Source organism: Venustampulla echinocandica (assembly GCF_003357145.1).
Source record: "Venustampulla echinocandica strain BP 5553 chromosome Unknown scaffold_4, whole genome shotgun sequence".
Classification (NCBI taxonomy): Eukaryota; Fungi; Ascomycota; class Leotiomycetes; order Helotiales; family Pleuroascaceae; genus Venustampulla; species Venustampulla echinocandica.
Window position 1 is genome coordinate 963,625 of NW_022474209.1, and position 23,219 is coordinate 986,843.

The 23,219-nt window shown below is 49.4% G+C and overlaps 8 protein-coding genes across 8 annotated transcripts; 3 read left to right on the forward strand and 5 right to left on the reverse strand.

Moving 5' to 3' along the window:
* Nucleotides 1-2,872: 2,872 nt before the first annotated feature.
* BP5553_06609 (Uncharacterized protein) lies at nucleotides 2,873-4,008 on the forward strand (the record flags this gene model as incomplete). The annotated part of the gene is made up of 3 exons (XM_032015232.1): nucleotides 2,873-3,052; nucleotides 3,099-3,715; nucleotides 3,771-4,008. 3 exons carry the CDS (start codon nucleotides 2,873-2,875, stop codon nucleotides 4,006-4,008), a joined length of 1,035 nt encoding a protein of 344 aa, XP_031868653.1.
* Nucleotides 4,009-4,830: 822 nt separating this feature from the next.
* On the reverse strand, nucleotides 4,831-7,392 carry BP5553_06610 (uncharacterized protein; the record flags this gene model as incomplete). Its single annotated transcript, XM_032015233.1, has 1 exon — nucleotides 4,831-7,392. The coding sequence occupies one exon, from the start codon at nucleotides 7,390-7,392 to the stop codon at nucleotides 4,831-4,833; it is 2,562 nt and encodes an 853-aa protein (XP_031868654.1).
* Nucleotides 7,393-8,285: 893 nt separating this feature from the next.
* On the reverse strand, nucleotides 8,286-10,591 carry BP5553_06611 (Fungal-specific transcription factor protein; the record flags this gene model as incomplete). The annotated part of the gene is made up of 4 exons (XM_032015234.1): nucleotides 8,286-8,425; nucleotides 8,510-9,833; nucleotides 9,937-9,968; nucleotides 10,033-10,591. The coding sequence occupies 4 exons, from the start codon at nucleotides 10,589-10,591 to the stop codon at nucleotides 8,286-8,288; spliced, it is 2,055 nt and encodes a 684-aa protein (XP_031868655.1).
* Nucleotides 10,592-12,042: 1,451 nt separating this feature from the next.
* BP5553_06612 (putative MFS transporter) lies at nucleotides 12,043-13,742 on the forward strand (the record flags this gene model as incomplete). Its single annotated transcript, XM_032015235.1, has 4 exons — nucleotides 12,043-12,296; nucleotides 12,350-12,728; nucleotides 12,785-12,862; nucleotides 12,918-13,742. 4 exons carry the CDS (start codon nucleotides 12,043-12,045, stop codon nucleotides 13,740-13,742), a joined length of 1,536 nt encoding a protein of 511 aa, XP_031868656.1.
* An 882-nt stretch (nucleotides 13,743-14,624) lies between these two features.
* BP5553_06613 (uncharacterized protein) lies at nucleotides 14,625-16,324 on the reverse strand (the record flags this gene model as incomplete). The annotated part of the gene is made up of 2 exons (XM_032015236.1): nucleotides 14,625-16,249; nucleotides 16,285-16,324. The coding sequence occupies 2 exons, from the start codon at nucleotides 16,322-16,324 to the stop codon at nucleotides 14,625-14,627; spliced, it is 1,665 nt and encodes a 554-aa protein (XP_031868657.1).
* A 659-nt stretch (nucleotides 16,325-16,983) lies between these two features.
* On the reverse strand, nucleotides 16,984-19,604 carry BP5553_06614 (Uncharacterized protein; the record flags this gene model as incomplete). Its single annotated transcript, XM_032015237.1, has 14 exons — nucleotides 16,984-17,179; nucleotides 17,242-17,311; nucleotides 17,364-17,519; nucleotides 17,568-18,009; nucleotides 18,060-18,157; nucleotides 18,206-18,321; nucleotides 18,369-18,483; nucleotides 18,531-18,610; nucleotides 18,666-18,734; nucleotides 18,864-18,887; nucleotides 18,939-19,037; nucleotides 19,097-19,163; nucleotides 19,218-19,414; nucleotides 19,477-19,604. The coding sequence occupies 14 exons, from the start codon at nucleotides 19,602-19,604 to the stop codon at nucleotides 16,984-16,986; spliced, it is 1,857 nt and encodes a 618-aa protein (XP_031868658.1).
* Nucleotides 19,605-20,423: 819 nt separating this feature from the next.
* On the forward strand, nucleotides 20,424-21,768 carry BP5553_06615 (Uncharacterized protein; the record flags this gene model as incomplete). Its single annotated transcript, XM_032015238.1, has 5 exons — nucleotides 20,424-20,469; nucleotides 20,536-20,720; nucleotides 20,778-21,087; nucleotides 21,146-21,299; nucleotides 21,351-21,768. 5 exons carry the CDS (start codon nucleotides 20,424-20,426, stop codon nucleotides 21,766-21,768), a joined length of 1,113 nt encoding a protein of 370 aa, XP_031868659.1.
* A 134-nt stretch (nucleotides 21,769-21,902) lies between these two features.
* On the reverse strand, nucleotides 21,903-23,061 carry BP5553_06616 (uncharacterized protein; the record flags this gene model as incomplete). The annotated part of the gene is made up of 2 exons (XM_032015239.1): nucleotides 21,903-22,679; nucleotides 22,879-23,061. The coding sequence occupies 2 exons, from the start codon at nucleotides 23,059-23,061 to the stop codon at nucleotides 21,903-21,905; spliced, it is 960 nt and encodes a 319-aa protein (XP_031868660.1).
* Between the last annotated feature and the right edge of the window lie 158 nt (nucleotides 23,062-23,219).

A 23,219-nucleotide genomic window follows, 5' to 3' on the forward strand; every position in this document is an offset into this window, starting at 1 on the left:
AGTACAGAGGTATAGGCGAGGTAGGTGGTTATTGAGAGTTAAGGTATAGTTTAAACTGTATTACATAGGCTGTCTTTGTTTAAAAATTAAATTTTTGGGGGGCTTATTAAGTTTAATGCTTTTAAAGTAGAAAACGAAGTGCAAATAAACTAAAAGTTAGTAGTTTTATAATTATCTTATAAATTTACAACATATTATACTTACTTATTTTGTGTTCTTTTAGTTTAATATTATTACTTATCTTAGGCTCTTTTGTTATAATCTATGTCTAAGTACTGTAGTTCACGCTGCGAATTCGGCTGGTTTGTTCACTGTTTTACGCAGCTTTGACTGCTGTCTCAACTAGCTGTGGCTTGCTTATCAAACTATTGCGTAAATAGGCAGTTACTATGTTGTGCCGTACGAGACCAGCTCAGCTCAAATCCAGGATTCCTTAACCCTGTGTCCTCCCGAAGCTGCCACAATCTCTCGATATAGCGGCTAAGGTGTGCGATATTCGCCCGTAGTTTCAGACGACGAGCATGATGGTGGGATTAGGTCCGGTAGCGAGGAAGGTCAATGATCTTCTTTGCGCTACCTATAGTGTAGCTGTTCCTCTGCCTCTAGGAAGGGATTTATGTCGAAGGAGAGGGTAAGGCGCCTGTCACGACCTTAGCGTTTTGCCAAAAACTGCACCGTGAAACTCGAAACTGCCCGAAATGGTAGGAATCGCGAATGTAAAAACTCATTCCGTTTAGGAAAAGCGTAAGAAATAAGAAGACTATTTTCATAAGCTCCAGTAAACGCCTATAGGCTCCTGTTATGGCCAAGTTAGGGCTGGTATAGAAATAGTGGAGACTTACGAGAGAAGAAAGAGGTTATGTAGAATGTAGAATATACTTCTTCCTAGAGGGACCGACAGTGTGCGTGCTGTCAACATTATTATTATCCGGCCGGTGGATTTAGGATTTATCTTAATGGGCGGGTACTATGTTGAGGATCTAATGGATGGCATCGATCTGCGTTCCCCCACTAGAGAGAGCTTCCACGTCTTCGTATGTTACATAACGCCGTGACTGACACCGACTGGAGTTGCTCTCCTGTTGGCCCGGTTGTTGTAATGCCCGAGGGTTAAAGAATCGTCTCTAAAGGACCGCGAGATGCCGTCTTTAAGAAGAAAATGTGAATAGTGACCTAGAGGGGCTGACCTATTCCAGACAGGAATACTGTGCTAGTTCTGCTCAGCGGTGAGTATATGCGACGAGCTCGATGTCTGACATCTCCTTTTCTGTCTTTGCTTCTCTCCTCCAGAAATTACTATTCCAGAAATTGGTAAATGTAAAATATGTATAGCGTTCAACTCGGTCAACTATAGTTCCTCGGAGTGTTAGCCGTCGCTCGTTCTCGCTATCTTTCAGCTATGCAGGTCGGCCTAGGGAGGTTGAGAAGCTGGAGATCGGAACTTCGGAAGGGAAGATTTGAAAGTCTGAGTTCGGAAGAAGTCCCATTAAAGTACCTATGATGGGCTTGCGAAATACCTTCCCGAAGGCTCCATGGGACTACATATAGGTTCGGTTAGGGCCATTAAACATCGAAAAAGATTAATAGAGAATGTGAAGAGTTGATGGCGCTCCTTGAAATAAACATATTAACCTCTATAACTGACCTATAATCGGGAACGGTGTTATTTTTGACGCTATTGATAGTTGTGAGGCCCCAAAGTCCGAAAAGTCCGATCTCTCCTATCGTTGCACTGTATTTTGTCGGGTTAACTTGAGGAGTTTACAGAACATCAAGCAAAGAGGCGTGGAGTATGCCCAGGACCGAGATGGACGGTAGATAAAGGAGGCATTGCTCACTCTAGTAGGAGCCCTGTGGGATGCCTTTAGATTGGAGGTCCCTCGGGCAGGCCGGAGAGGGGGAAGCCCCTTCCTTGTCCGATGCTGCAATTTAATTGTAGTTCGTTCATATTATGGCCGCAGAAATCCCGATTCATTCCAAATATTCTCATAATTGTCCTAGAGAACGAGAGCCGTACGAGGAAGCGCGGCATCTTGGGTTACTCAGACTCGAGAAAACCGTCGGCACTTGTAAAGGCTCATGTGCCACATCTCTCTCCAGTGTCGAGGTGAGCAGCTCAGGCTCGTGTTTCAGTCTGGTATCTGCTTATGCCGGGAGAATGCGTGGCTGGAAGGATATGAGTATTACCAATTGACTTCTTTCTCCACGTGTTAACTATAGAACAAACGCCGGAAAAGGCTTGATAAGAACTGCCGAGGTGCACAGATCGGCCTAGCAGGTAAGCCTCAGAAGGGTGATCACCCAGCCAGGTCAGGATGCGGACGGCTTTGTCGAAGGTCAAGCCTATCGGTGATATTTGGTCTTCCCCACAATATTGTCCCGACTGATACATATTGATCGACCTATGCGAAAGAGGCCTGCAAGTGGAGCTATTGACAAGGGTAGGGTTCAAGACCAACCTCTATCTAATAATATATCAAATGGTGACTTAATATGTTCTAGTCCAACACAAATCCTGCCCATTCGCGAATAGCCTATTTGTGTGTGGTCAGGAAAATAAGTATTATCTTCGGCATTCTAAAGTCAACTCCCGACTACTACTACAAATTAACCAGTTCATTAAAACAAGGATTTCTTCAAATCCCGACGTTCTAGTTGGCTCCCTTTCGTCAGATGATGAAAACAACCCGCGAAATTAATTCAATGGGGTTTGCGATCACCAGAAGGTCTCCAAGCCCCACATTCACGACTTAATTTACAAACCATGTTTAGGATCAGTCAAAAGTCCCGACTTTGATTTAAGAAGCAAGCAGGATCTCCACACTGTGGAATCGTCGCATTAACTTCGAAACTTCACGCAAAGCTCTTCGCCATGTTTTGGAACACACTTGCCGCCGTTGCGCTTTTGGGGCAGTCTGCCTCTGCGCAGAACATGCTCCGTTTTGGCTGCTCGCAACTCACCACCGAGCGTGCTGACCCTCTCGTCAACCCGGGGCAAATTCCTTCCCCTCATACTCATCAGATTATCGGAGGCAATAGCTTTAATATTACGGTAATGCACACAAATTTCGTTTAGAACTACCACTAATATGGCTCAGATGGACCCATCAAACCACGATCTAGCTGCCCAGTCTACCTGCACATCTTGCACATATTCCGAGGACTTCAGCAACTACTGGACCGCCTCTTTGTACTTTAAGTCGCCCGAAAATGGCACCTTCCAGCGCGTTCCCCAGTTTGCCAATGTTGGCCTTCAGCAGGACGGAGGAATGACGGTGTACTACATGCCTTACAGCGCCAAAAATAACAAAGTGACGGCATTCAAGCCCGGCTTCCGAATGCTAGCAGGAGATCCAATGACCAAGAAAAACAACAGAATCTCGATCTGTCACCGCTGCCTCGGAAACGGCGAAGGCTTCGCACCATGCGATGCTAAGGACACTGGTGAGCTCCCAAACAAGTATTGCCCTAAAGGTATCCGAGCCACTATCATCTTTCCATCATGCTGGGATGGAAAGAGTCTCGATTCCCCAGACCATAAGAGCCACGTTGCCTACTCCAATAGTGGTGGCCTCGGTAGCCCATCGTGCCCTTCGACCCATCCCGTTGCTATTCCCCAGGTCATGTACGAGATCATGTGGGACACTGGAAGATATCAGAACAGCGCTTGGTACGGTACCAATAAGCAGCCGTTCGTTTACAGCTTCGGCGACGGGTAAGTCTGGGTCTATGGATAGGTCACCAAGTTACTGATATTGATGAAATGATAGGACTGGATACGGCCAGCATGGTGACTACCTCTTTGGATGGAAGGACGACTCGCTTCAGAAGGCCATGGACGCTCTACCAACCGGCAAGTGCGCCAACGCCAACTGCAGCGTTCTTAAGGTACAGTCCGCTCAAGACGCTATGAAGTGCAAGAATTCTCAACAAGTAGTCGAAGACGTTGGTGCGAGCGGAAAGTGGATTAAGGAGCTTCCAGGAGGCGTTGCGGTTACCTACGCATAATATAAAATCGTAGACAGCGCCGGATTTTGAGGACTGGTTGCCTCAGGGAAAGTTGATTGACTGGGGGGAAGAGTGGCCATTTTGTGTATCTAATTCTCTATTATTGAAGTTTATACTGTAATTTCCGTGGATGGTGAAGATGTGAAAACGTGACGGCTTGATGGTTAGATCGCGAGTCTCAAGTAAAGTACCGTCCGCAGGGATCCATCACTCAAGCCAACGCATTCGGCAGGTGGACTCGGGCGGTTGAAATAAGCTCCTGCAGCATTTGCGGGGCCCCACAAACCATTCTACCGGTTTGCAGGTAAGGCGAAAGCGTGTACAGGTTCTTGCTGCTCCAAATCCTAGTTTAGGTTGTCATTCTCTTTGACTTTTCAGGTTGCCAAGATTACTTAGACGAACGTTGTCATCTGGACAAGCTTTCAAAAGCTTCAAGCTCGTTTATTTGCCTAGGCAGTCTAACTCAGCTAACGTAGGCCACTTTTTGCTGACTTTCGTAGAGCCGAGAGCCATTGCTGAGGTTGAACTTCGGCTGGCCCGTGCACGTAGCTTACCCGAAGCCGGGACACTAAACTAAGAGGGGCCGTAGTCTATATGATACTGGCACTTGCACTACGTATACTACGATAATATAATATGTCGGAAACAATAGAGGGCAAAACCTAAGGCGGCAGAGGAAATGAAGGGGTTATTAATTCCAAACCGGCTCCAACTGACGCAGGCGGCAGACAATGAAATAATAAGCAAGCTTGTCAAATGGCTGTCCGAGGTGTTGGATTCCGAATAGTCACTGACAGACGGTAATGAAGGCTGCCGACAGATTCACCCCAACACAAGCTCCACTGGATCCTCCTCTCTATACTTCTCCCACATGCTTGCCAGTACTCGACCAGCTGCTTGCCGGTAAGCAACGCCGTTATCCCACTTAATCCAGAGCACAAAGTAGCAGTCCTCTTTGTTCTCCTTCCAATATTCGGGCCTCTCATCGTCTGAGTCAAGATGAGCACCCCAAGACCCATCCGATCCCGAATCTTCTCTATCGGAATCTTCGGCATCGGGTGGTTCGGTGGCTTTCTTGCTACCGGCATCTGCGCCGCTGTGCTGCCCCGTTTTAGATATTCCTTCGGCAGAGCCTTCTTCTCCTGCCTCCTTCGATGAGCCTAACCCTTTGTTATTAGAGGATAATACAGGCTTGTCTCCATCGATACTCGTGCGGTCGGAGGCCTCGATATGCTCTCTATCGTGAGCCGCAGATTCTGCAGCTACAGTTTCTAAATCGTGACTTCCTTGGCTTTTGGATTCGCTCGGTGGATCACCCTGTAGCGTCTCGGTCCAGCCCTTGGCAATCGCGACAAGCTCGATCCGGAGAGGTTGCGGATTCGCAGTAAACAATCTCCTGTCTTCTTCCCGATGAAGGAATAGTACCCCGGCTAAGTCTCCTTGTCTGTTTTCAATCCGCACATTCTCCTTGTACGGCATGTGGACTAAGCCATGGCCTACAAAGAGAAACGTGCGAGTCGTTAGACAATAGAGATACTGCGTCTGCTTGTTGAGTTCTGGGGTCTCGTCAAATTTTAGTATCGGCACTGGGTACCAGAATTTACGTTCGGGGTTTGAGCTGTGCGTGTAGCAAAATTGTGGCAAATCTTTTGGGAGGTGTGGCACACGAAATTTATCCCGCCGCTTTAGCCACTTTGGAGGCTCATACTCGCCTCGATTCCAGCCTTCGAGGAGTCGCCCAGAGCCGCCTTGGGCAGATTTTTTATAGTCGAACCATTGAGATTCGATTCTCCTCCGCGGGAGAGACAATGGCGATGCCATAGTGAACCACGTCGTGACAGGCGCTAGGAATCCGTACTTATCCCCATTGGACGTGTGAAACTCGAGGTCCCAAGGAAAGCACGTGTTGCCATGCCACCCCATCCATGACCAACTCGGCAGACCATTCTTAGAAGGATCCCCCTTGAAATTACTGGAGGGGCGTCTCCTGGTAACGTCATATACATTGTGCCAGGCTAGCGAGATATCAAAGAAGAACTCCGGGTGACCGAAAATAAGGCCTCCGGGATAGATTCTGTGCAGCATGGATTGGATCCCGGAAAATGCTGGAAGGACATCTTCCGGATACGTTAGGACCTTTTGGTTAAATTCCCGGACGACGTCGGTGAGGTCCGAAAGGTTGGGAATCCGTGTCTTCATCCACCGTGCTGCATACCATAATTCCGGTGCTACTGCGCCGTATATATCAGCTACTGCGTGGGACTTCAACTCTTCGTGCCATCCGGCACAATTACAATTCCACCTAATCGGTCCGTCGTCGAATATGAGTCGTCGTTTAGCGAACATGAATTCCTGAAACGTCCATGCTCGTTCACTGTACGAGCGGCCCGGAATGGAGGGCGACGGCTCGTTGTAACAGCTACCTGGGCCAGTCAATCTCCCAGTCAATCTCTCGCCTTCAGCAAGATCTATAATAAGCTGGTCGGAACACCTCGGTGCTGAAACCCCCTTAATGCCCCGGAGCCCGAACTCTGCGTCGTGACCAGCCTTGGCGATGACGCAGAGTAACGAGTTGGCAAATATCATATGCATATTTTTTAGAGATCGATAGAGGGCTGTCTCGTCGTCTTGCACAATGCATAAGCTGTCAACCCAGAGGTATCTTTCCCCTAAACATTTTGTAATCCCCAAAGCATTGCGGATAGTCTCGGGAATCATGCTTGCAAACCCCCTCCCTGGGTCCAAGGCCCCCGGTTTGCGCAACTCATCGAAGATGTGCGTCGTGGCCCTTAGATTCGGCGTCTGGCCCCAGGTATAGGAAAGGGAGAGGTACTTCTTTGTCTCGCTGCTGTAAGGCACGATACATCCCTGAACGATGTCTATAAGCCAATCTGGCTTCGCAGGCTCTACACCTTTGATCCACGCGGGTTGCTCACACTTAAGGCGGTGTTCTTTGACACAGCGGGAATACCAGGTACGGACGACATCAAGATCCACCCATTCCGGATCAAGGATTCTTGATCTTCCTAAATTTCCAGGCTGGCTGTCTCGAGAAACAAGCTCAAAAGGTTGGGTTGTACTCCACGTGGACGCTGTCCGGCTCCGGTAGCTGACTCCTAGGAAAATGGCCGTATTATTCTCGTGCCTCCAGGCTGTGAGCTCGCGGCGTCCATAGCGCGGGACAGGGCCATACATGTATTTGACGTTCCGGACCCAGTTGGCATGGGGACATTCGCTAGCTAAGACATCAGAAACTTTCCCGAGCTTCACCTCGGCGTTGACTTCGAACGGCATTTTATATAGGGCGAGGAGCTTGGCGCAGACTTGGCATGTTGTGGTATCGTCTATCCCGGAAAGATCCACCTCGGCAAGCTGGAGCTCCATGATGTCTGTGATTGTAAAATTTAACAGAGCGAGCCTCGTCGAGGATAAAATTTAAGTGCTGTTCACAGCCGTAGCTGTACACTTGAGCACGCAGCGCAAGCCAGGATCGATGCTCGAGCAGTAGATTGAGGGTTTTGGTTCTATTTACTGGCCATACTGCCATGGCTTTCAGCTTCGGCAAGATCGACAACGAGGGTTCCTGGACTGCTCGTAGCCAAGGCGGCAGGCGAGAGCGGGAGTAGACCGAGCAGAGGGAGGTGTTGGGAAAGAAGTGAAAGAGGAAATATAGTCGACCAGCGGGGCATGCGCGGTCTTTAAAATAGAGCTCGTAAGCGGCGACAGGGCCGTGCACGTGCCTTACCCCTGAAGGTGAGAGGCGGTATTCCCGGGTGGACCAACCGCAATACTAAGATAATAGTCAGAATCTAGATAAACGGATAATTATAGATGTTTAAGCTTGTTGAAAGATACTAAAGGTGACATGAAGTATAGACTATATATGTACAACGGTGTGCCCCCACGCCCCTGGAAAGGTACAACAAGGATGGTCTGCAAGAACATATCGCTAAACGAAGTCACCACAGAGGAGTTGAGTGAGTAGAAATCCCAGTGTGCCAGGCACGATTGCGGTAAGGTAAGTTATAGGTTGCAGGGTGGTAAATCTATCGAGACCCTACAGCCAAAAAGCACCGAAATACTGCGATGGTGCCTGCCCGTGTTGGGTTTGCATGAGGCTCTAAAAGGCTCGAGAAACACGGCGCACCAACAGGCCGAAGGCGTTCATGAGAAATAGGAAAATGTGTACGTACTATATGTGACCATAACAGCAATACGATGAGAGCCCGACATGGCGGATATATAGCAGTGTTTCTGAACAAACACACTATGCTAGATCATGATGACGGGTTCATCTGTTGGAAACTGGTTTCTCTAGCCCACGGTTCAACATCATTGTTCAACCAGGATAGTTCTTCGTATGTTGGCTCCAGTCCCTGGCCAGGAAAATCATAACCCAGCATCAAATCCGAAAATCCTGTCATGTGTAAGCCAACACTTTCCCTCAACTACGCCAAAGGAAGATAACTGGCACAGTACCGGTCGCGAGGGCGGAACTAACCTGGAAAGTATGGAGCGACTACAGGCCTAGGGTAAGGGCCCGATAGCACGCGTGTAGACCGGAAGGGGTCTGAATTGGCCTCGGAATCACCAAGAACATAGCGCAGAGCCGCGGCAGCTTTCCGAGCTTCTCTAGAGGCGTCGCTTTCCCGGAGCCAGATAATCAGGGATGCTCCCAAGAGCTGTTTGATCTTGTCAATTCCCACTGGAGTGGCTTTGGTGTCTCCCGAGCTGATATGTTGTTCTCTTTGGTCCTCTGCGTGGACCTGGAGATAAAAGCATAGGATACTGGTGGCTAGGAGGAAGTCGTGGATGAACGCCGAAGTTACCCTCCAGCGGCTTTGGTACAATCGGCCATCTAGCTGAGTCTCCTCGTCGACAAGGTGCTGGAGTTCGAGGATTTTTATAGCAGCAGCTCGGCAGGTAGATCGGGAGTAGGCATACTGCTGCTGGAGACGAGACGCCACCAGGAACTTTTTATGCAAGGCGATCTTTAGCCGCTGGACGCATACCTCCAACCAGATCCTCTGAATGATTACCTGCGATGGTACATTGAGGGAGGACGCAAGCCCCTCCCACTTCATGCTCGGTGGTAGGGCATCCCGGGCGTCGTCGATCTGTTTATCGAGTTTTAAAACATGAGAATAGGAGTACGGCCGAGGCTCAGTGGCCACATCGGCAACCTCGACCCCGACGGAAAGCAGCCTGAGCTTTGCAAGGGTGTAGAGGGTGGGTGTCACCTCAGTCTCGGGCCGGGAAGGGGGCAACTCAGCCGTATCCTCGTTGAAGTCCGAATCGGCTAGGTTTCGCGGCTCGGCTACATCTGTCTGACTCTCCTTGACAAGTCTAGGCAGCCCCATCTGTGACGAGATGGTAAAGTCTAGCTGAACTATCAATGCCCAGATACGCCTCCGCATCTCGCCTGCGAATGGGGAGATGTTGGGAAAATGCTTAGCATCGCGATGGTAACCCATCTGTATAGCAATCTGGACTATATTGGCCACCAGGACCCGGATGCCAGGCTCGGTGTCTTTCGAGGGGAAAACCTCGACCATGAAATACAGAATCAAAGTCTCCATAACGTAGGGGCCCCCATTTGTGTAGTGACCTAGGATAAGGCACTGTATAATCCGCTCTCGTAACATATCTACCGCCATATAGTTCTCGGGCGCCTGCGACGGTTGTGGAGAGCGCCCGCTGACAAGCAAGGTGTTGGCAGGAGCAAGGAAAAACTGTTGGAACTGTGTCGACAAGCACATCATACCGAGTAGAAGGCCAACCCACATGATTGGTACTGCCTGCGGACACTTCCAGAATTCCTCATACTGTTTCCTGGCATCAGCACCAGTCGAGAGAAGAGGTAGGGCAATATGGAAAAGGAAAAGTAAAAGAGGGAGGCACGGGGCAAGGAGGTCAGGTGGGTGGTACCTCACGAAGGAACTTGCCACTGTGTGGAACGCCTGGTGTCCGGTTAGTCAGAAGGAAAATAACGGAGCTTTTCGGAGCACAAGTGAGGTTCCATACCTGAAGTCATGTCCAGGACGTTAAAGTAACGGGAGACCAATCGATCCACAACGGGGCGGGGTGGGAGAGACTCAAGAATCGAAGCTGGGGTTACATGCATGGGGCAGCCGCTATAAAGCAGCTGGGGACTAGGAAAGTTGGCCTGCAGCTGGACGGTGTCAGAGGTAATCGTGTTGGATTCGTCCTCCTGCTCGAAATGATCCCTTAGTTCGGCGATACTGTCGAGCACGGCTGCCCAATGTGCGCTGCTAACATAGCTGACGCTCGATTCCCGAATCCTGATGCTACCATAGTCAGGCGGGAATGGTGATACTTCGTGCTGGACCTGCTCAGTACTCGCCGCTCTGGGCCGCTCTGAATCATTTCCCGATGCAGGGAGGGAGAGGTCTCCGCGAGGGCCATTGTCTGGCGGGATCGGCGGAAGGTCTGTTGGGTAACCCGGATCCGACGGTGATTTATGGGGGGTTGGGACCGTCTGCTGCATGAGACTCACGACCAGATTCTCGAGCCGGTTGATGCGGTCCTGCACCTGGGTGCTATGAGGCCGTCCTGGAAGCATCACTTGGGTGGTGGTGTAAGCGCAGGAGGTACCTAGTCCCCTACTCGAGCAGTTACTACACGGGTGTAGACGGTCGCATCGTACTCTGGCGGCCTAGATTAGCTTGCCAGTGACAGTGTTCCACCGAACAAGACGGCAGAGAGGATGATGGAGCATAGTTTCTCCAAAGAAGTTGAGCGAGTGCCGAGTGAGGCCACTGAGACCACTTACTTCCGCCTCCGACATGCATTGCAGCTGAGCTGCGGTTTGTCTCGACGCCTGGCAGTCGCCGCCCCTGGTGTCGACTCTCGTGTCGGTCTCTGTGTGCAGCAGGTGACATCGGCGCCTGACATGGTGGTGATAGTGATGGTAAAATTCTGGTGCGAGCCGTTCCCGCTGGTCGGCTGGAGTGGGACCCAGGTATCTTCCTAAATACCTAGAGGACCGAACGAGAGGATGCCTATTCAGTGCATAAAAGAGAGGCTTGATGGTTCTCGCAATAGAGGAAAGGATCTACTCTATATGCGTCAAAATGAGTGACTGAGTCCCGAAAGGGTGAATCGGTATGTCCGCGGACGGTCGTCTTGCTCCAAATCCTTTCGGGCACAGAGAATGTGGGCAACAAAGAGTCACTGAAGTAGAGGTTGTTAAATGAAACTTTAACAAGTAGTAGCTAAGACATCCCGGGGTACTTATTGGCGCTAGTAGATCTTATCTTATCACCCCATCGGATCTAACAATCCGACCCTCCGAAGCGGATCGACTCGCCGCCTGATCTAAACTGAATTCGATCTAGCACTTCCTACGTCAACGACGTCCTACAAGTGATGATGTATCCTCCGCCTACATTGCTCTCTCGATCATCGACTGCGCTCAACTTTTGACGGTAGGAGGTGCCTGCCGTACTGCCCTCGACGGCAGTGTTCATAGTATAAGTCTGTACGTGTGTATCTCTGCGTGCTTGGGTGGAGGAGTGGCTGATGGCAATGCTCTTGTCCTTGGGTGATTCAGTTGCCAATGCACCGCAGAGGTCGTCTCTCTCGGCCTCGGGGGTGGCCGGCTGGGAATAGTCTCCAGGCTCGGCCAGTGAATAGTTTCCGCGGGGCTCGGATAGTCATCTCGCTGTAGCCCGTTTTAATCCGTGGAAATTATATATGATACCCGAAGAACGTGTTTTTATCTTCACTCCTGTGTTGCTCTCCTCGTTGTATCTCCCTTAACTTCTGCCTCTCTTGAACAACAAACTCAACAGCTCCATTATCCTACCATCGCCTTACTAGTGTAGGTGTCTAGTCCTTGGTCATATCTTCCGTTGGCATTCAACTTTCTATTTTAGTCTACTTTGACAGCGCAGCCAGCGCTTGGAATCAATATCCATAATTTACTCACGACACTCGCTCTGCAACTTGTCCTCCGACTGTCAGCCTCCTCTCAGACCCCTTATTTTGGAAGTAGTTCCGGTTGCCTTCGCCATGCCGTCCCTAGGTGAGCGGAAGCTGAAGGCTAGCCCATTCTTAACTGACACCGCCCGCGATGGCCTGGAATCTGTGGGGAGGACCGAGATAGGCGGCGGGGAGGAAGAGAAGACTAGTCAGCCCGCGCCGGAAGCCGAAGATCCTATCATTGTCGATTGGGACGGTCCTGCAGATCGTGCGAACCCCCGAAACTGGACGAGGGGAGCCAAACTAATGCATGTCCTTCTCGTCAGCTCCTTTACACTATACTCGTAAGTCTCCCATATCAAGGCGGACGTCGGGAGACGTCTGATGAAACGGACAGGAACCTGGCCGCAGTTATGTTCGCTCCTGGAGCCCAAATCCTCGTCACCAAATTTGGCATTACCAGCAGCATCGTTGCTTCCCTAACCGTCAGCATTTACATCCTAGGATTTGCTGTCGGCCCCCTTGTCCTTGCCTCCATGTCAGAGACCTACGGTCGGCTAATGATCTACCACATTTGCAATGCGGTGTATATGGCCTTCACCATCGGCTGTGCACTAAGCACCGATACGGCCATGTTTCTAGTATTTCGCTTCATCTGTGGGTGTGCCGCTTCCTCCCCGCTGTCCATAGGAGGGGGGACCATTGCGGACCTGCATACCGAGGCTGAGCGTGGAAAGGCGATGGCATTATTTGGCCTCGGTCCACTTCTAGGTCCGGTGAATGTCAATTTTCTATCATTCAAACATTGAATTCTTTCCTAATAGCCACGCAGGTAATCGGTCCCGTGGTGGGCGGATTTGTCACGGAGAATCTCGGCTGGCGCTGGACTTTCTGGTTGATTTTGATTCTGGTAAGCCCAAACCTCATATCAGCACATTTGGATTATCTAATACGAGTTTCCCCAGTCGGGCGTCGTGTCTCTGCTCGCTATCGTGTTGATGCGGGAGACTTACGAGCCCGTTCTCCTCGAGCGCAAGGCTGTCCAATTATGCAAGGTGACGGGGAACGGCAACATCCGGGCTCGGACCTACAACAAAGACCTTACTCCACCGCAGCTCCTGACACGCGCGATCATACGCCCAACCAAGATGCTCCTCTTCTCGCCCATCGTCCTCTTACTCTCTATTTACTGTGCGTTCATGTTTGGCCTCATTTACCTCCTGTTCACTACCTTCCCCGCCGTGTTTGAAGAGACGTACGGCTTCGGTCCCAGCATCGCAGGGCTTGCATACCTCGGACTCGGACTAGGTATGATATTTAGCATTGGCCTCTTTTCCGTACTGAGCGACAAGCTCCTTCACCAGCCAAGGGGAGGAACTATTGGACGGCCTGAGCTTCGATTTCTCCTAATGATGTGGTCGTCTCCGATGGTCCCTATCGGCTTCTTTTGGTACGGGTGGAGCGCCAAGTACGAGGTTCATTGGATCGTCCCCATCTTAGGTACCTTTTTTATAGGCCTCAGCTCCTTCTTTATTATGATGCCGGCGCAGATCTACCTCGTGGACGCCTTTGGGTCCGAGGCGGCGGCTTCTGCTCTGGCTGGGAACATCGTCTTTCGTAGCCTATTCGGGGCATTGTTGCCTCTTGCGGGCCCCCATTTATACACGGCTTTGGGACTTGGCTGGGGAAATAGTTTGCTAGCTTTTATTGCTCTAGCGTTTGTGCCCATTCCTTTCTTCTTCTACAAGTACGGGGAGCACTTGAGAACACGGTTTCCGGTGGACTACTGATGATGAGAGATGTTCATGCTTCAGCTTACACATATTTGAAAACGGCGAGGCTAGATAGGGCTATGGAATAACTATTGATTTCTTTGCCCATTTTTCTTTATATATAATCCATATACCGTTATTGACATATATTATATATATGTATGATTTAACAAGATTCGAAAAGATAGTATTCCATATATCAGTCTCGTGCGTGTGGATATTTTGTGTGGCAATCCCGAGTTTGTTTATTGTCAAAGTCTAGATTAAATGATGAATTAGTGCATTTTATCTATCTAATGTAATCTATTCGAACGAGTAGCTTCAAGCATAGCTAGAAAATGAAGGAGATATGAGATTGAGGCGCCATGTATCGAGGTGATTCTCAACCAACTAGAAAGGAAGGTGGCGACATATTGTAGAGAGCTTAGAAAACCTAGGTCGTTCACATTTGTCACCCATAGATTTCATTCACGTGAGATTCTTGGTACAGCAGCTCAACAAACTTGTCAGATATCTAGAGCTAGCCGGGAATCTGGGATGTTTGACAGCTCCTGTATAGACAGTAGGTAGCCAGCAAAAGACTCCACGCCCAAACAAACATAATCTAAAAGTAGTATGTTTCCTAATTCCAATATATAAGGAAGACCGATTGCTTCCACGTTTGTATACTTTATTACTACGTACAAGGCGTCGGATTTGGCTCTCCGCTGCGTTAGACCAAAGTTGGTAAAAGACGTCATCATTACTCCGTATTACAGAAGGCTTGCAGCCTCATAAGGGACTCCCGCTCTGCTCTTCGTTTGTTATGAACCACCTGTTCTTCAAACGTTAGGAGCCTTGTCGGATTTTCAATCTCAATCCCCAGCTTCTTTGTTCTCTCCCTCCTCCACTTTGTTCCCTCTATTCCTCCTCGTTTGCTCTTCCAACATGGTCTTCGTGGCTTGCAATAACTTGTGGTGCACGTATTCGGGGTAATACCTTCGAGCGGGAGGCGGGAGGCGGGAGAGGTGGAGGGCGCGTTGCTGGAAAAGGTGGAGGGACACGAAACTTTTTATCTCTCTGGTTCTCAAAACTATTTGGCGGCGATGCCAGAGGGGGTAGAGGGGGTGGAGGGCCACGAGAAGCGTTATCTCTCCGGTTCTCCACACTCTTTAGCCGCGGTGTTGGAGGAGGTGGAGGGCCACGAGAAATTTTATCTCTCTGGTTCTCAAAACTATTTGGCCGCGGAGCCACAACTTGGGCAGCTTGTTCTTGTTTTATGAAATCTGCAACAAAGTCCTGATGATCACGAATTAGGTCGTCTGTGATGCCCATTTGCTTCAAATCGTCGCCCCATCTTTCCCGCCAATTGGGATCTACAGCTTCTAGCGCTGCAAATTGTGATTGTCCATCAATATATTTTCTCCTTCTCCGAGTTGAACGGTCCTGACCAACGTTGTCCCGGCGCTGATTGCTTGGCTTCATAGAATGATTTCCTGCATCACTCTCGCCTGTAATTCTCATCATATGTCCCCTCAACGTTGCAAAAATTGTTCTCTTGCCAGTAGGTGTATCTTTATCCCTTGCTACACGATGGTGTGAAGGTTTTATTGCCCTCGAAGGCCGTTTACTTGCATGCCGTCTTGACGATCCCAAGTCCCTATCCGCAGCTTCATAATCTGGCGCTTCAATGTGGACTAATTTGGCTAGTCTTTTAGACTCACTTAGGCGGTGCATCCTTTCTCTATCTTCATCTGAATGCTCCACTAGGACCGAGCTCGTCTTAGATGATGGCAGACGGCTTGTCGAACTAACAGGGTTCCGGTTAGCCATTCCTTCACGAGCTCCCCTCTCAGAGGTCCCTGGGGACAAAGATCCGCTGGAGCTATCTCCATGAGTCTCTTTCCCCTCTTCCAAACTATCAGCATATCCTTGCTGGGAAACGGAATCATCTGCGTCCACCTCCTGCAGCTCCCTTAAATCGGCTTCGTTGTTCACCACCCAGTTGAGCAGCTCCTTAATTCTGACTTTGTTCTTGTCAAAGTCTTCTTTTCCGATACCCTCTAATATCAAATCTCGTTCGATCTGCTCCCACGAAACAGGATCGTTTGTTTCATGTGCTGAAACAATGGTCTGCGCTTTGTAGCCCCCTCTCTCCTCGCGAAGAGACTCGCGAAGCAGTACTTCGATTTGGCCTAGAACCGGCTCCATCCGTCCCAAAGCAGATAGTGTAAGGCTTCCAACAAACATATTGATAACATTGAGATGGAAGTTCAACTTTCCCCTCAACTCTCCAAGATTCTCGCCGGCAAATTGAACACGCCGCCATGCCTTCTTTCCCATGTTGTGATACGTCTTGACGAGGCTTCTGAGTTGATCGAGTGTCTCTTCGAGGTTGGAACGTATTTGAAGCCATTCCGGGCGCCTATCAGAGCCTCGTCGGTTGAGAAGCGATTCGGGATTCTGGCTTTGTTGCGACAAGTCAGAAATGGCAATGTGGATTGAACTCAGTTCGAAAGCGATCTCTCGAAACTCATCGGGTGCGTCTTGCAGGCGTTGTAGAGAGTAAGCACGATTTTACCAACCGCGATGAAATCGCCAACCCCAAAGCCGAAGGACATTCTGGCAATCACTGAGGGAAAGCGAGCCGCTCTGCGTTTTTATTGCATCAGACCGTCATCGTGGAGATATCGCATTGCCACTTGGTCCTGAGGTCGTAGGATAACGGTGCTAGGTGATGTCAAGAGGAGATGCTTTATCCTGGGCCCGCAAAGATGATCGGCCGCATATTCACAGCCTCGAAAATCGTGGCTGAGGATTGCAGGTGGCCAATCTATAACCGATACTACATACTGTACATGTACATGTACAGTACTTCGTAAGCCAAATCACATCCCACCTCACCATAAATCCCACCTTTAACGGACACGAGATTACGATAGCACCACGAATTAAAATATAGCCAGAATAGATAAACTAGCTCTATTTGAGGCCGCGATTACATCGATTCGATTATGAGAGATCACGGATGATTCGAAGACAGTGAGAAACGATGATGTTGATCGTACTGACTCATACGACTATTTACAAGTTCATGCATGGCCGCACGAAATCAATACCAATGCAAACAGCTTTATAACACACAATTTGAATAGGCAAATAATTTTAATTTAACAATATTAAACTCTGAAACATAATAAGACTAAAACCGAAATCTCCTCCCGCTACTAGCACCAAAATCAGAATTAGATAATACTTCACCGATCACATCACTCCGTGTTTAATGAACAGCCATATGTTCGACGGCTGTACCTTGAGAAAACCCCTCTAGATGATACAGTGGTTCGAGGTGGGCATTGCGCTGGAAGAAAACATAGCGCTTAATGAACCACGGCAGCCAAGTACGGGTTTGATATGCAGCGTGACGTCTTGTAGGGACGCCAAAAATATAATCCAGCTCTTCGAGTGTACGTTGTCTTGATAGCTAACTGTTAGTACACGCTATCTGTTTAGAATAGTAGAATGCAAAATAACTTACTTTGTTTCCGGTAAGAAGAAGAAGATGATCACAAAAGCTAACATATTCAAACCAGCGTAGAAACCAAATGCTAGATAATTCATCAGCTGGAGATGTGGAATTTAAAAGAGTTCGCGACGTACCGCCTGTGGGTCCCATGCCACTTAGGATCGACGGGAATGTCAAGCCGAGGATGCTTGAAAGTGTATTATTGATGAAGATAGAGAAGCCGACTCCGATCTCTCGATGAGATAACGGAAAACACTCAGAAGCGTACACATTAGGAACAGGGCCGATACCTAATATAATTAGAGACAAGAGCCGGCAAAGTAGAGAGCAAAACGTACCGGGCGAATACAGTGCTGTGAAAAGGTAGATAAAGAATGCGATGAGTGGTAGACGAGCGCTATTCTCTGTCGGTAGGAGAAAGCAGCATCCGCCAGCAATCAAACACCATGCCATATTTGGGAAGGTAAAGAGTAGGAGATTCCGGCGACCAAACGTATCAATGGTCCAAATGGCGGGGAAGGCAAAGATAAAATTGACAAGACCAAACCCAAAGGAAGAAAGAAGCGTTTGTAGCGTATTCGATCCTGCTTCCTTGAAGATCGTGGACGAGTAGAATGACATAATGTTTATACCCGAGAACTGCTGAGCAATCATTACGATTGCACCGCCAAGATTGGCACGACGAATTCGGGGGATTGTGAATATCTCTTTGGCGCGTCGCAGCAGTGTCGTGCCTCCAAACGCATGTTCCTCCTCGATGACTTGGCAATATGCGTAGTACTACTCCCGTGTCAACAATCGAAGGGATTCAAAATCCCAAATGGACTTACCAGATCTCGAGCGGCAATAACCTCCGAATTCCGCAGCCGACAAAACGATCGGAATGAGTCACTATAGCGATGTTTCTTGAGGAGCCAACGCGGAGATTCTAAATCATGTTAGTCTTAGCGTAAAATAGCTAGAAAGGTTACCATACCGGGGCAAAACCAAATTAGGATCACGATTGGTACTGCTGGAGCGAATGCTGCTGCAAGCTGATATCGCCATGCAAGGTCTCCAACACGATAAAACACGAGATTGGAACAGAAACCGCTATCATCTATTAGCACTATGTTAATGGGGTTATATAGGTGACTTACATAAGGATTCCAAGGGCAACAAAAAGCTGGAAGCTCATCACGAGCCCGCCACGGATGACAGCTGGGACGATCTCAGAAGTCATGATAGGGATGGTAGTTGTCTTGATCCCCATGCCTGTAGTAGTTAGTATCACCTATAGAAAGTACTTGAAATAATCATACCGAATCCCATAAGCAACCGGCAAATTAGCAAGCTCCACCAGTTATGGGTAAATGCTTGTCCGAGTACTGGAAAGATGACGCTACAGAGACCCGTCAGCCATGAAAAAGTGCTTATCAATGCTGTGTGGGACTTACAAGAGGCCAGTAATGAATATCACACCTCTGCGGCCCACCCAATTATTCATTGGATCCGCCACCCATGTACTAGAACAAAATCAGCCCAGACCTGACATTGTTGCATGAGAAAATGAGGGCTGGTACGAGTTGAAAATTGCCATTACAAGCTACGGAAGGGAAGTGAGAGGGTAAATAGAAGAACACGGCCGATGATACCTCATAAGACCGGAGATTCCTGGCCTGAACCGATGTTAGTACCCAGCCTTATCAATGTAGACCCACGGGACTTACGCAGCATTGACGAAACCCACAAGCCAGGTATTATTCTCAATGCCGAACTCCAGTGGAAAGGATAAATTAGCTCCATTTGCCCCCGTATTGTCCCATCCCCTACGCAGAGAGAGTCAGACAGATATTTCACGAAATTTATCACCAAGTTAGAAACGTACTGAATGGCCGAGCCAAGAGAGCAGACTGCAACACTGAAATACAACGCCCAGGGCAAATGCCATTTATCTAGATAAAAATTTAGAGGGGGCATGATAAAACAACGGAGGGCGTCCAACTGACGAGTTTTCTCGCGGCGAATCGGGATCTTATCATCCTCCTCCAGTTCTTCTATATCTTCAAATCCGTCTGGATTTTGGGCAACCAGAGCTCCCTTCTGGAAGACCGATACCTTATCGTCGAGTCCGGCCTTCTTACAGAAAGCGGCGACATCGGCTAGCAGCTCGGGTTTGGGGATTCCGGCCAGGGGATTGCGAATTCTATGGCATTGAACTGTCAGTTACGCTGCTCGCAGAAGATGAAGTACCCAAGCATGACTTACTTTGCATTTACGTTGTTGGCATAATCAGTGCCCACATTGATGTAACTCTCAGCTAAGGCTTTATCTTCGACATGCTGAAAAGTGTCCTTGGTGGTTTTGCTCATGGACGGGGAGGGTGAATGTGACATGGTGGTCTGGTGTTGCGATTGCTTGTGGCACCTGGCTCTCGATTGCAGATCCACGATTCCGAGCGGGCCATCTTATACTTTTTCTTGGTGATGGCGAACATGGTTTCCTGGTTGACTATATCGGAGCATGCCCGAGTAAGTCATAATGACCGTCGTCGTGGTTTGCTATCTGTACACGCAAGGACAGACCTGGGCGCGGGGAAGCGGGGCGCGGGGACCCCAGGTTTTCCCCAGGGCTTTGGTTGGTGTCCCGAGCTAATGGTTGATGGATCATGGATTATGGATAGGAGGCATGGATTACGGGCCATGTATAATTGAGATTAAAACCCGGGCTGCCTGTACAGGACAGCTGTTCCCGCACAGGACACTTATTCGACCTAGTACTTTTTTGTTCTCGATACATGGTTTACAGTATAGTTGTCGGGTATGGGGAAGTACCTCGTGGATATGTGGTGTCGTCATCCCTTCAGCCACGGGACGGCGCTAGCGGCACTGACCTGCGCAGGCAGCTTTGCCGATTTGTGCCCTGTGTGTGTCCAGTGTCAAGATGGGTGGAATTCCCCCCTATCGCCGTTCTCCCCCGCCATCATCCCACTTTGCCCTGCATGTGTACTCTGCCCTGTGTGTGCACGCAGCGATGGCTTCACGTGGTGGTTCTCAGGTACTTGATATAGACCGACCTATACCTATGTATGTACAGTATATAAAGCAGACCTTCGTCAAGCACATCCAGTTCAATCAGCAACCAACCCTCTCATCCATCTTCCCAATCACACAACCAGCCCATCACAATTCACAAGTCACCATTCATAATCCACCATGGGTAGCATTCCCGTTTCCTGGCTCCAGAAGCTCGAGGAGCAACGTAAGTCACAAATGGGCCCCCGTTCTCATTCGGATGAAGAGATTAAATGCTGACTCCCCCATACAGTAAATGTCGATGTCGATTGCATGGACCCCACCTTCGCCAAAAGCCTTCCCTTCACGCCTCACAATCAGACCAGCAACCAGCTGTTGGTGAATGAGCAGATGTCCATCCCCGAGAACAAAGAGCTGTTCCTGAAGGCCGTGAGAGAACGTAAAGACCAAGGGTGGGAGGCGGTTCTCGACCGAATCGTGCGTGTATCTAACTCCGGGGCGAGGAATACAAGAGACTAATCCCGTCCTACACAGAGCGTCCTCCTCTGCGCCGAGAACATCGGAAATATCCAAGGCCGAGTCCTCCTCCAGACATCGCCCTTCCATGCGTACAGCACCGAGAAGGTCGTGGAGCATGCTCGCGCCTACGCCCGCGAGTTTGAGAGCGTGGGAATCTCTAAGGATCGGTTCTGCATCAAGATTCCCTGCACCGGCCCGGCCATGAATGCGGGCCCGATCCTGCTCAAGGAGGGTATTCGAACACTTGGCACTTCGCTGTTTGGACTTCCTCAAGCAATTGCATCAAGCCAGGCGGGGTGTCTATATATTAGTCCCTACTACAACGGTTAGTCTTCAACTCAGGTCGGGAATGCATAGGTTACTAACTGGGTTCGCAATCATAGAGGTCCGCGCCCATGCCGAACTATCCCTCTGGCCAGATGTGGAGGATCCAGCAACACAGCATACAATGTCTGCGCGCATGATACAGATCCTCGAAACGTACAAGCGTCTCTACAAGGAGACCGGCAAGGAACAGCCAATGGTGAAGTCCGCCAGGTAATTACTTGTAATCTTCAATGCTAGCATCATATACTGACACTGTATTAGCTTCATCTCTCCTAAAGAGGCAATGGCCGCTGGTGAAATGGGCTGTCATCACGCGACCATTTCGTCCGACGTACTAACACAGCTGAGCAAGCTCGAGTATGATGGTAGCAAGCAGCCAGGGGAAGGCGTACCGAAGCCCACGCATGCGTACAAGAATGGAGGCGCATACAAGGGCGCAGGCCCACCTCCTGCGCGGCTTTCGAAGGTGGCCAAGACAGACCCGCTGGCCGCAGCAAAATGGGACGGCAAGTTGGCCAGTACCGACATCGACTATCTGGCAAACAATGGATCCGAATTGGAAAAGGCGATCGAAGCAGACCCAGTGACCAAGACGCGCTTATTTGAGGCGCTTGATCTATTCAAAGGGGGTGAGATGAGGAGCAAGGCGGTGATCGAGGAGGCTATGGCGCGGGTGTGAGTCAACATGCTCATTCAGTCTCAGCAAGTCAATTCCGATTTCCTTTATAGAGTAGTCAGCAATAGAGTTAGCATAAAATAGAATGATACATACATCCTGCGCGAAATCATAATCACCATTGAAATTTGAAATGGCTATGGTGCAAAACCATAACTAGTATTTTCGGCCATGGGGGGTTGCTCGCGGAACTGTGATGAGAGGATGTCATTGCTGAAAAATGATTGAGTTGGATCGCAATTACTGTGAAATGCTGGCTCAGAATAGATATTCGGGGGCCATCCATTTGCAGAGAGAAATTGGTCCGGAATATTCCCATTCGCCGCCGCTAGATTTCCAAACAAGGAAGAGCTACCAATAGCTAACGGGTTAGAAGGGTCCAGATCGCCTTGTGGATTAGTCTCGTAGGCGGCATTAGGCGCTAACATATTAAGGGGTGGTTGTATGGCCAAGAAATCGGGCGCCGAGGCCGCAGAGGTTATTAGAGAACTTGTCCCCGGCAATGAGGTATTCAACGGCGAATTTGATAAATCAGTGAATTCGTTATTTCCCTGACCAGCGGGATGATCGCTTTCTCCAGCCTGCTGGTCCTCGGCCTCGTCACCTGGGCCATTGTCACCAAATCCTCCAGGGAAGGTGCCAAATTCTTCCTGCTCTACCCCCAGAAGATTCATGAGCGCATCGCTCACTGGCCGAGGTGGTATTTGCAGCATGTCTGCTGCAGAATTGTCGGGCACCCGGTTGTTGAGTGCTCTGCGAAGCAAATCGTAATCCGCGAGGAGTTTACTCACTTCGCTGGCAGCGGCAAGGCGTATCTCCCGCTGCGTCTTCAGGTAGGAAATGCTTTCGTTGACAATAACAGACTTGGAAAGGCGGCGGGCATGGGCTAGAGATGGAAGCAGGCGCGCCAGGTCCTAAACGCACGCTTAGAAAAAAAAGAACATGTGGTACACCGGCCGGAGCCGCGACTTGCAAAGATTCATGAATTTGAAGATATCCCCGTCTTTCCAATATAACTTATTTGATAGAGATATGGCAGGCTCGCGGTAAATGGCTCGCGGTATATGCTGAGCCCACGAGCAGGGCCGGTTAGGATGTTGTGTTTCTACTTACCAGGAAACTTTGATTAAGCGCCTCGCGCCTTTGCTTTTCAATGGCCCGATGAGAAGCGCGATCCTCCGAGGTGAAAGCTCGAACCCGCTTCTTGGCCTTTCTCTTCCCCTCTGCTGTGGTGTTTGAATGGTCTGAGATGCCAGTTGGGCTAACCATCGTGTTTGCCTTATTAACCGAAGACATTGCGGTGCTTCGCAATTAGTCTGAATGATGCCTATGGAGGCGATGAGGAGGTCTAAGACTGATATGATTTCAATAGATTGTGCTACGTAAAATAGGGTTGTGAGATTGTTGATGGTTGATACTGCAAGATGAGCAAGTCGTCCCCGCACTTGCCCCGT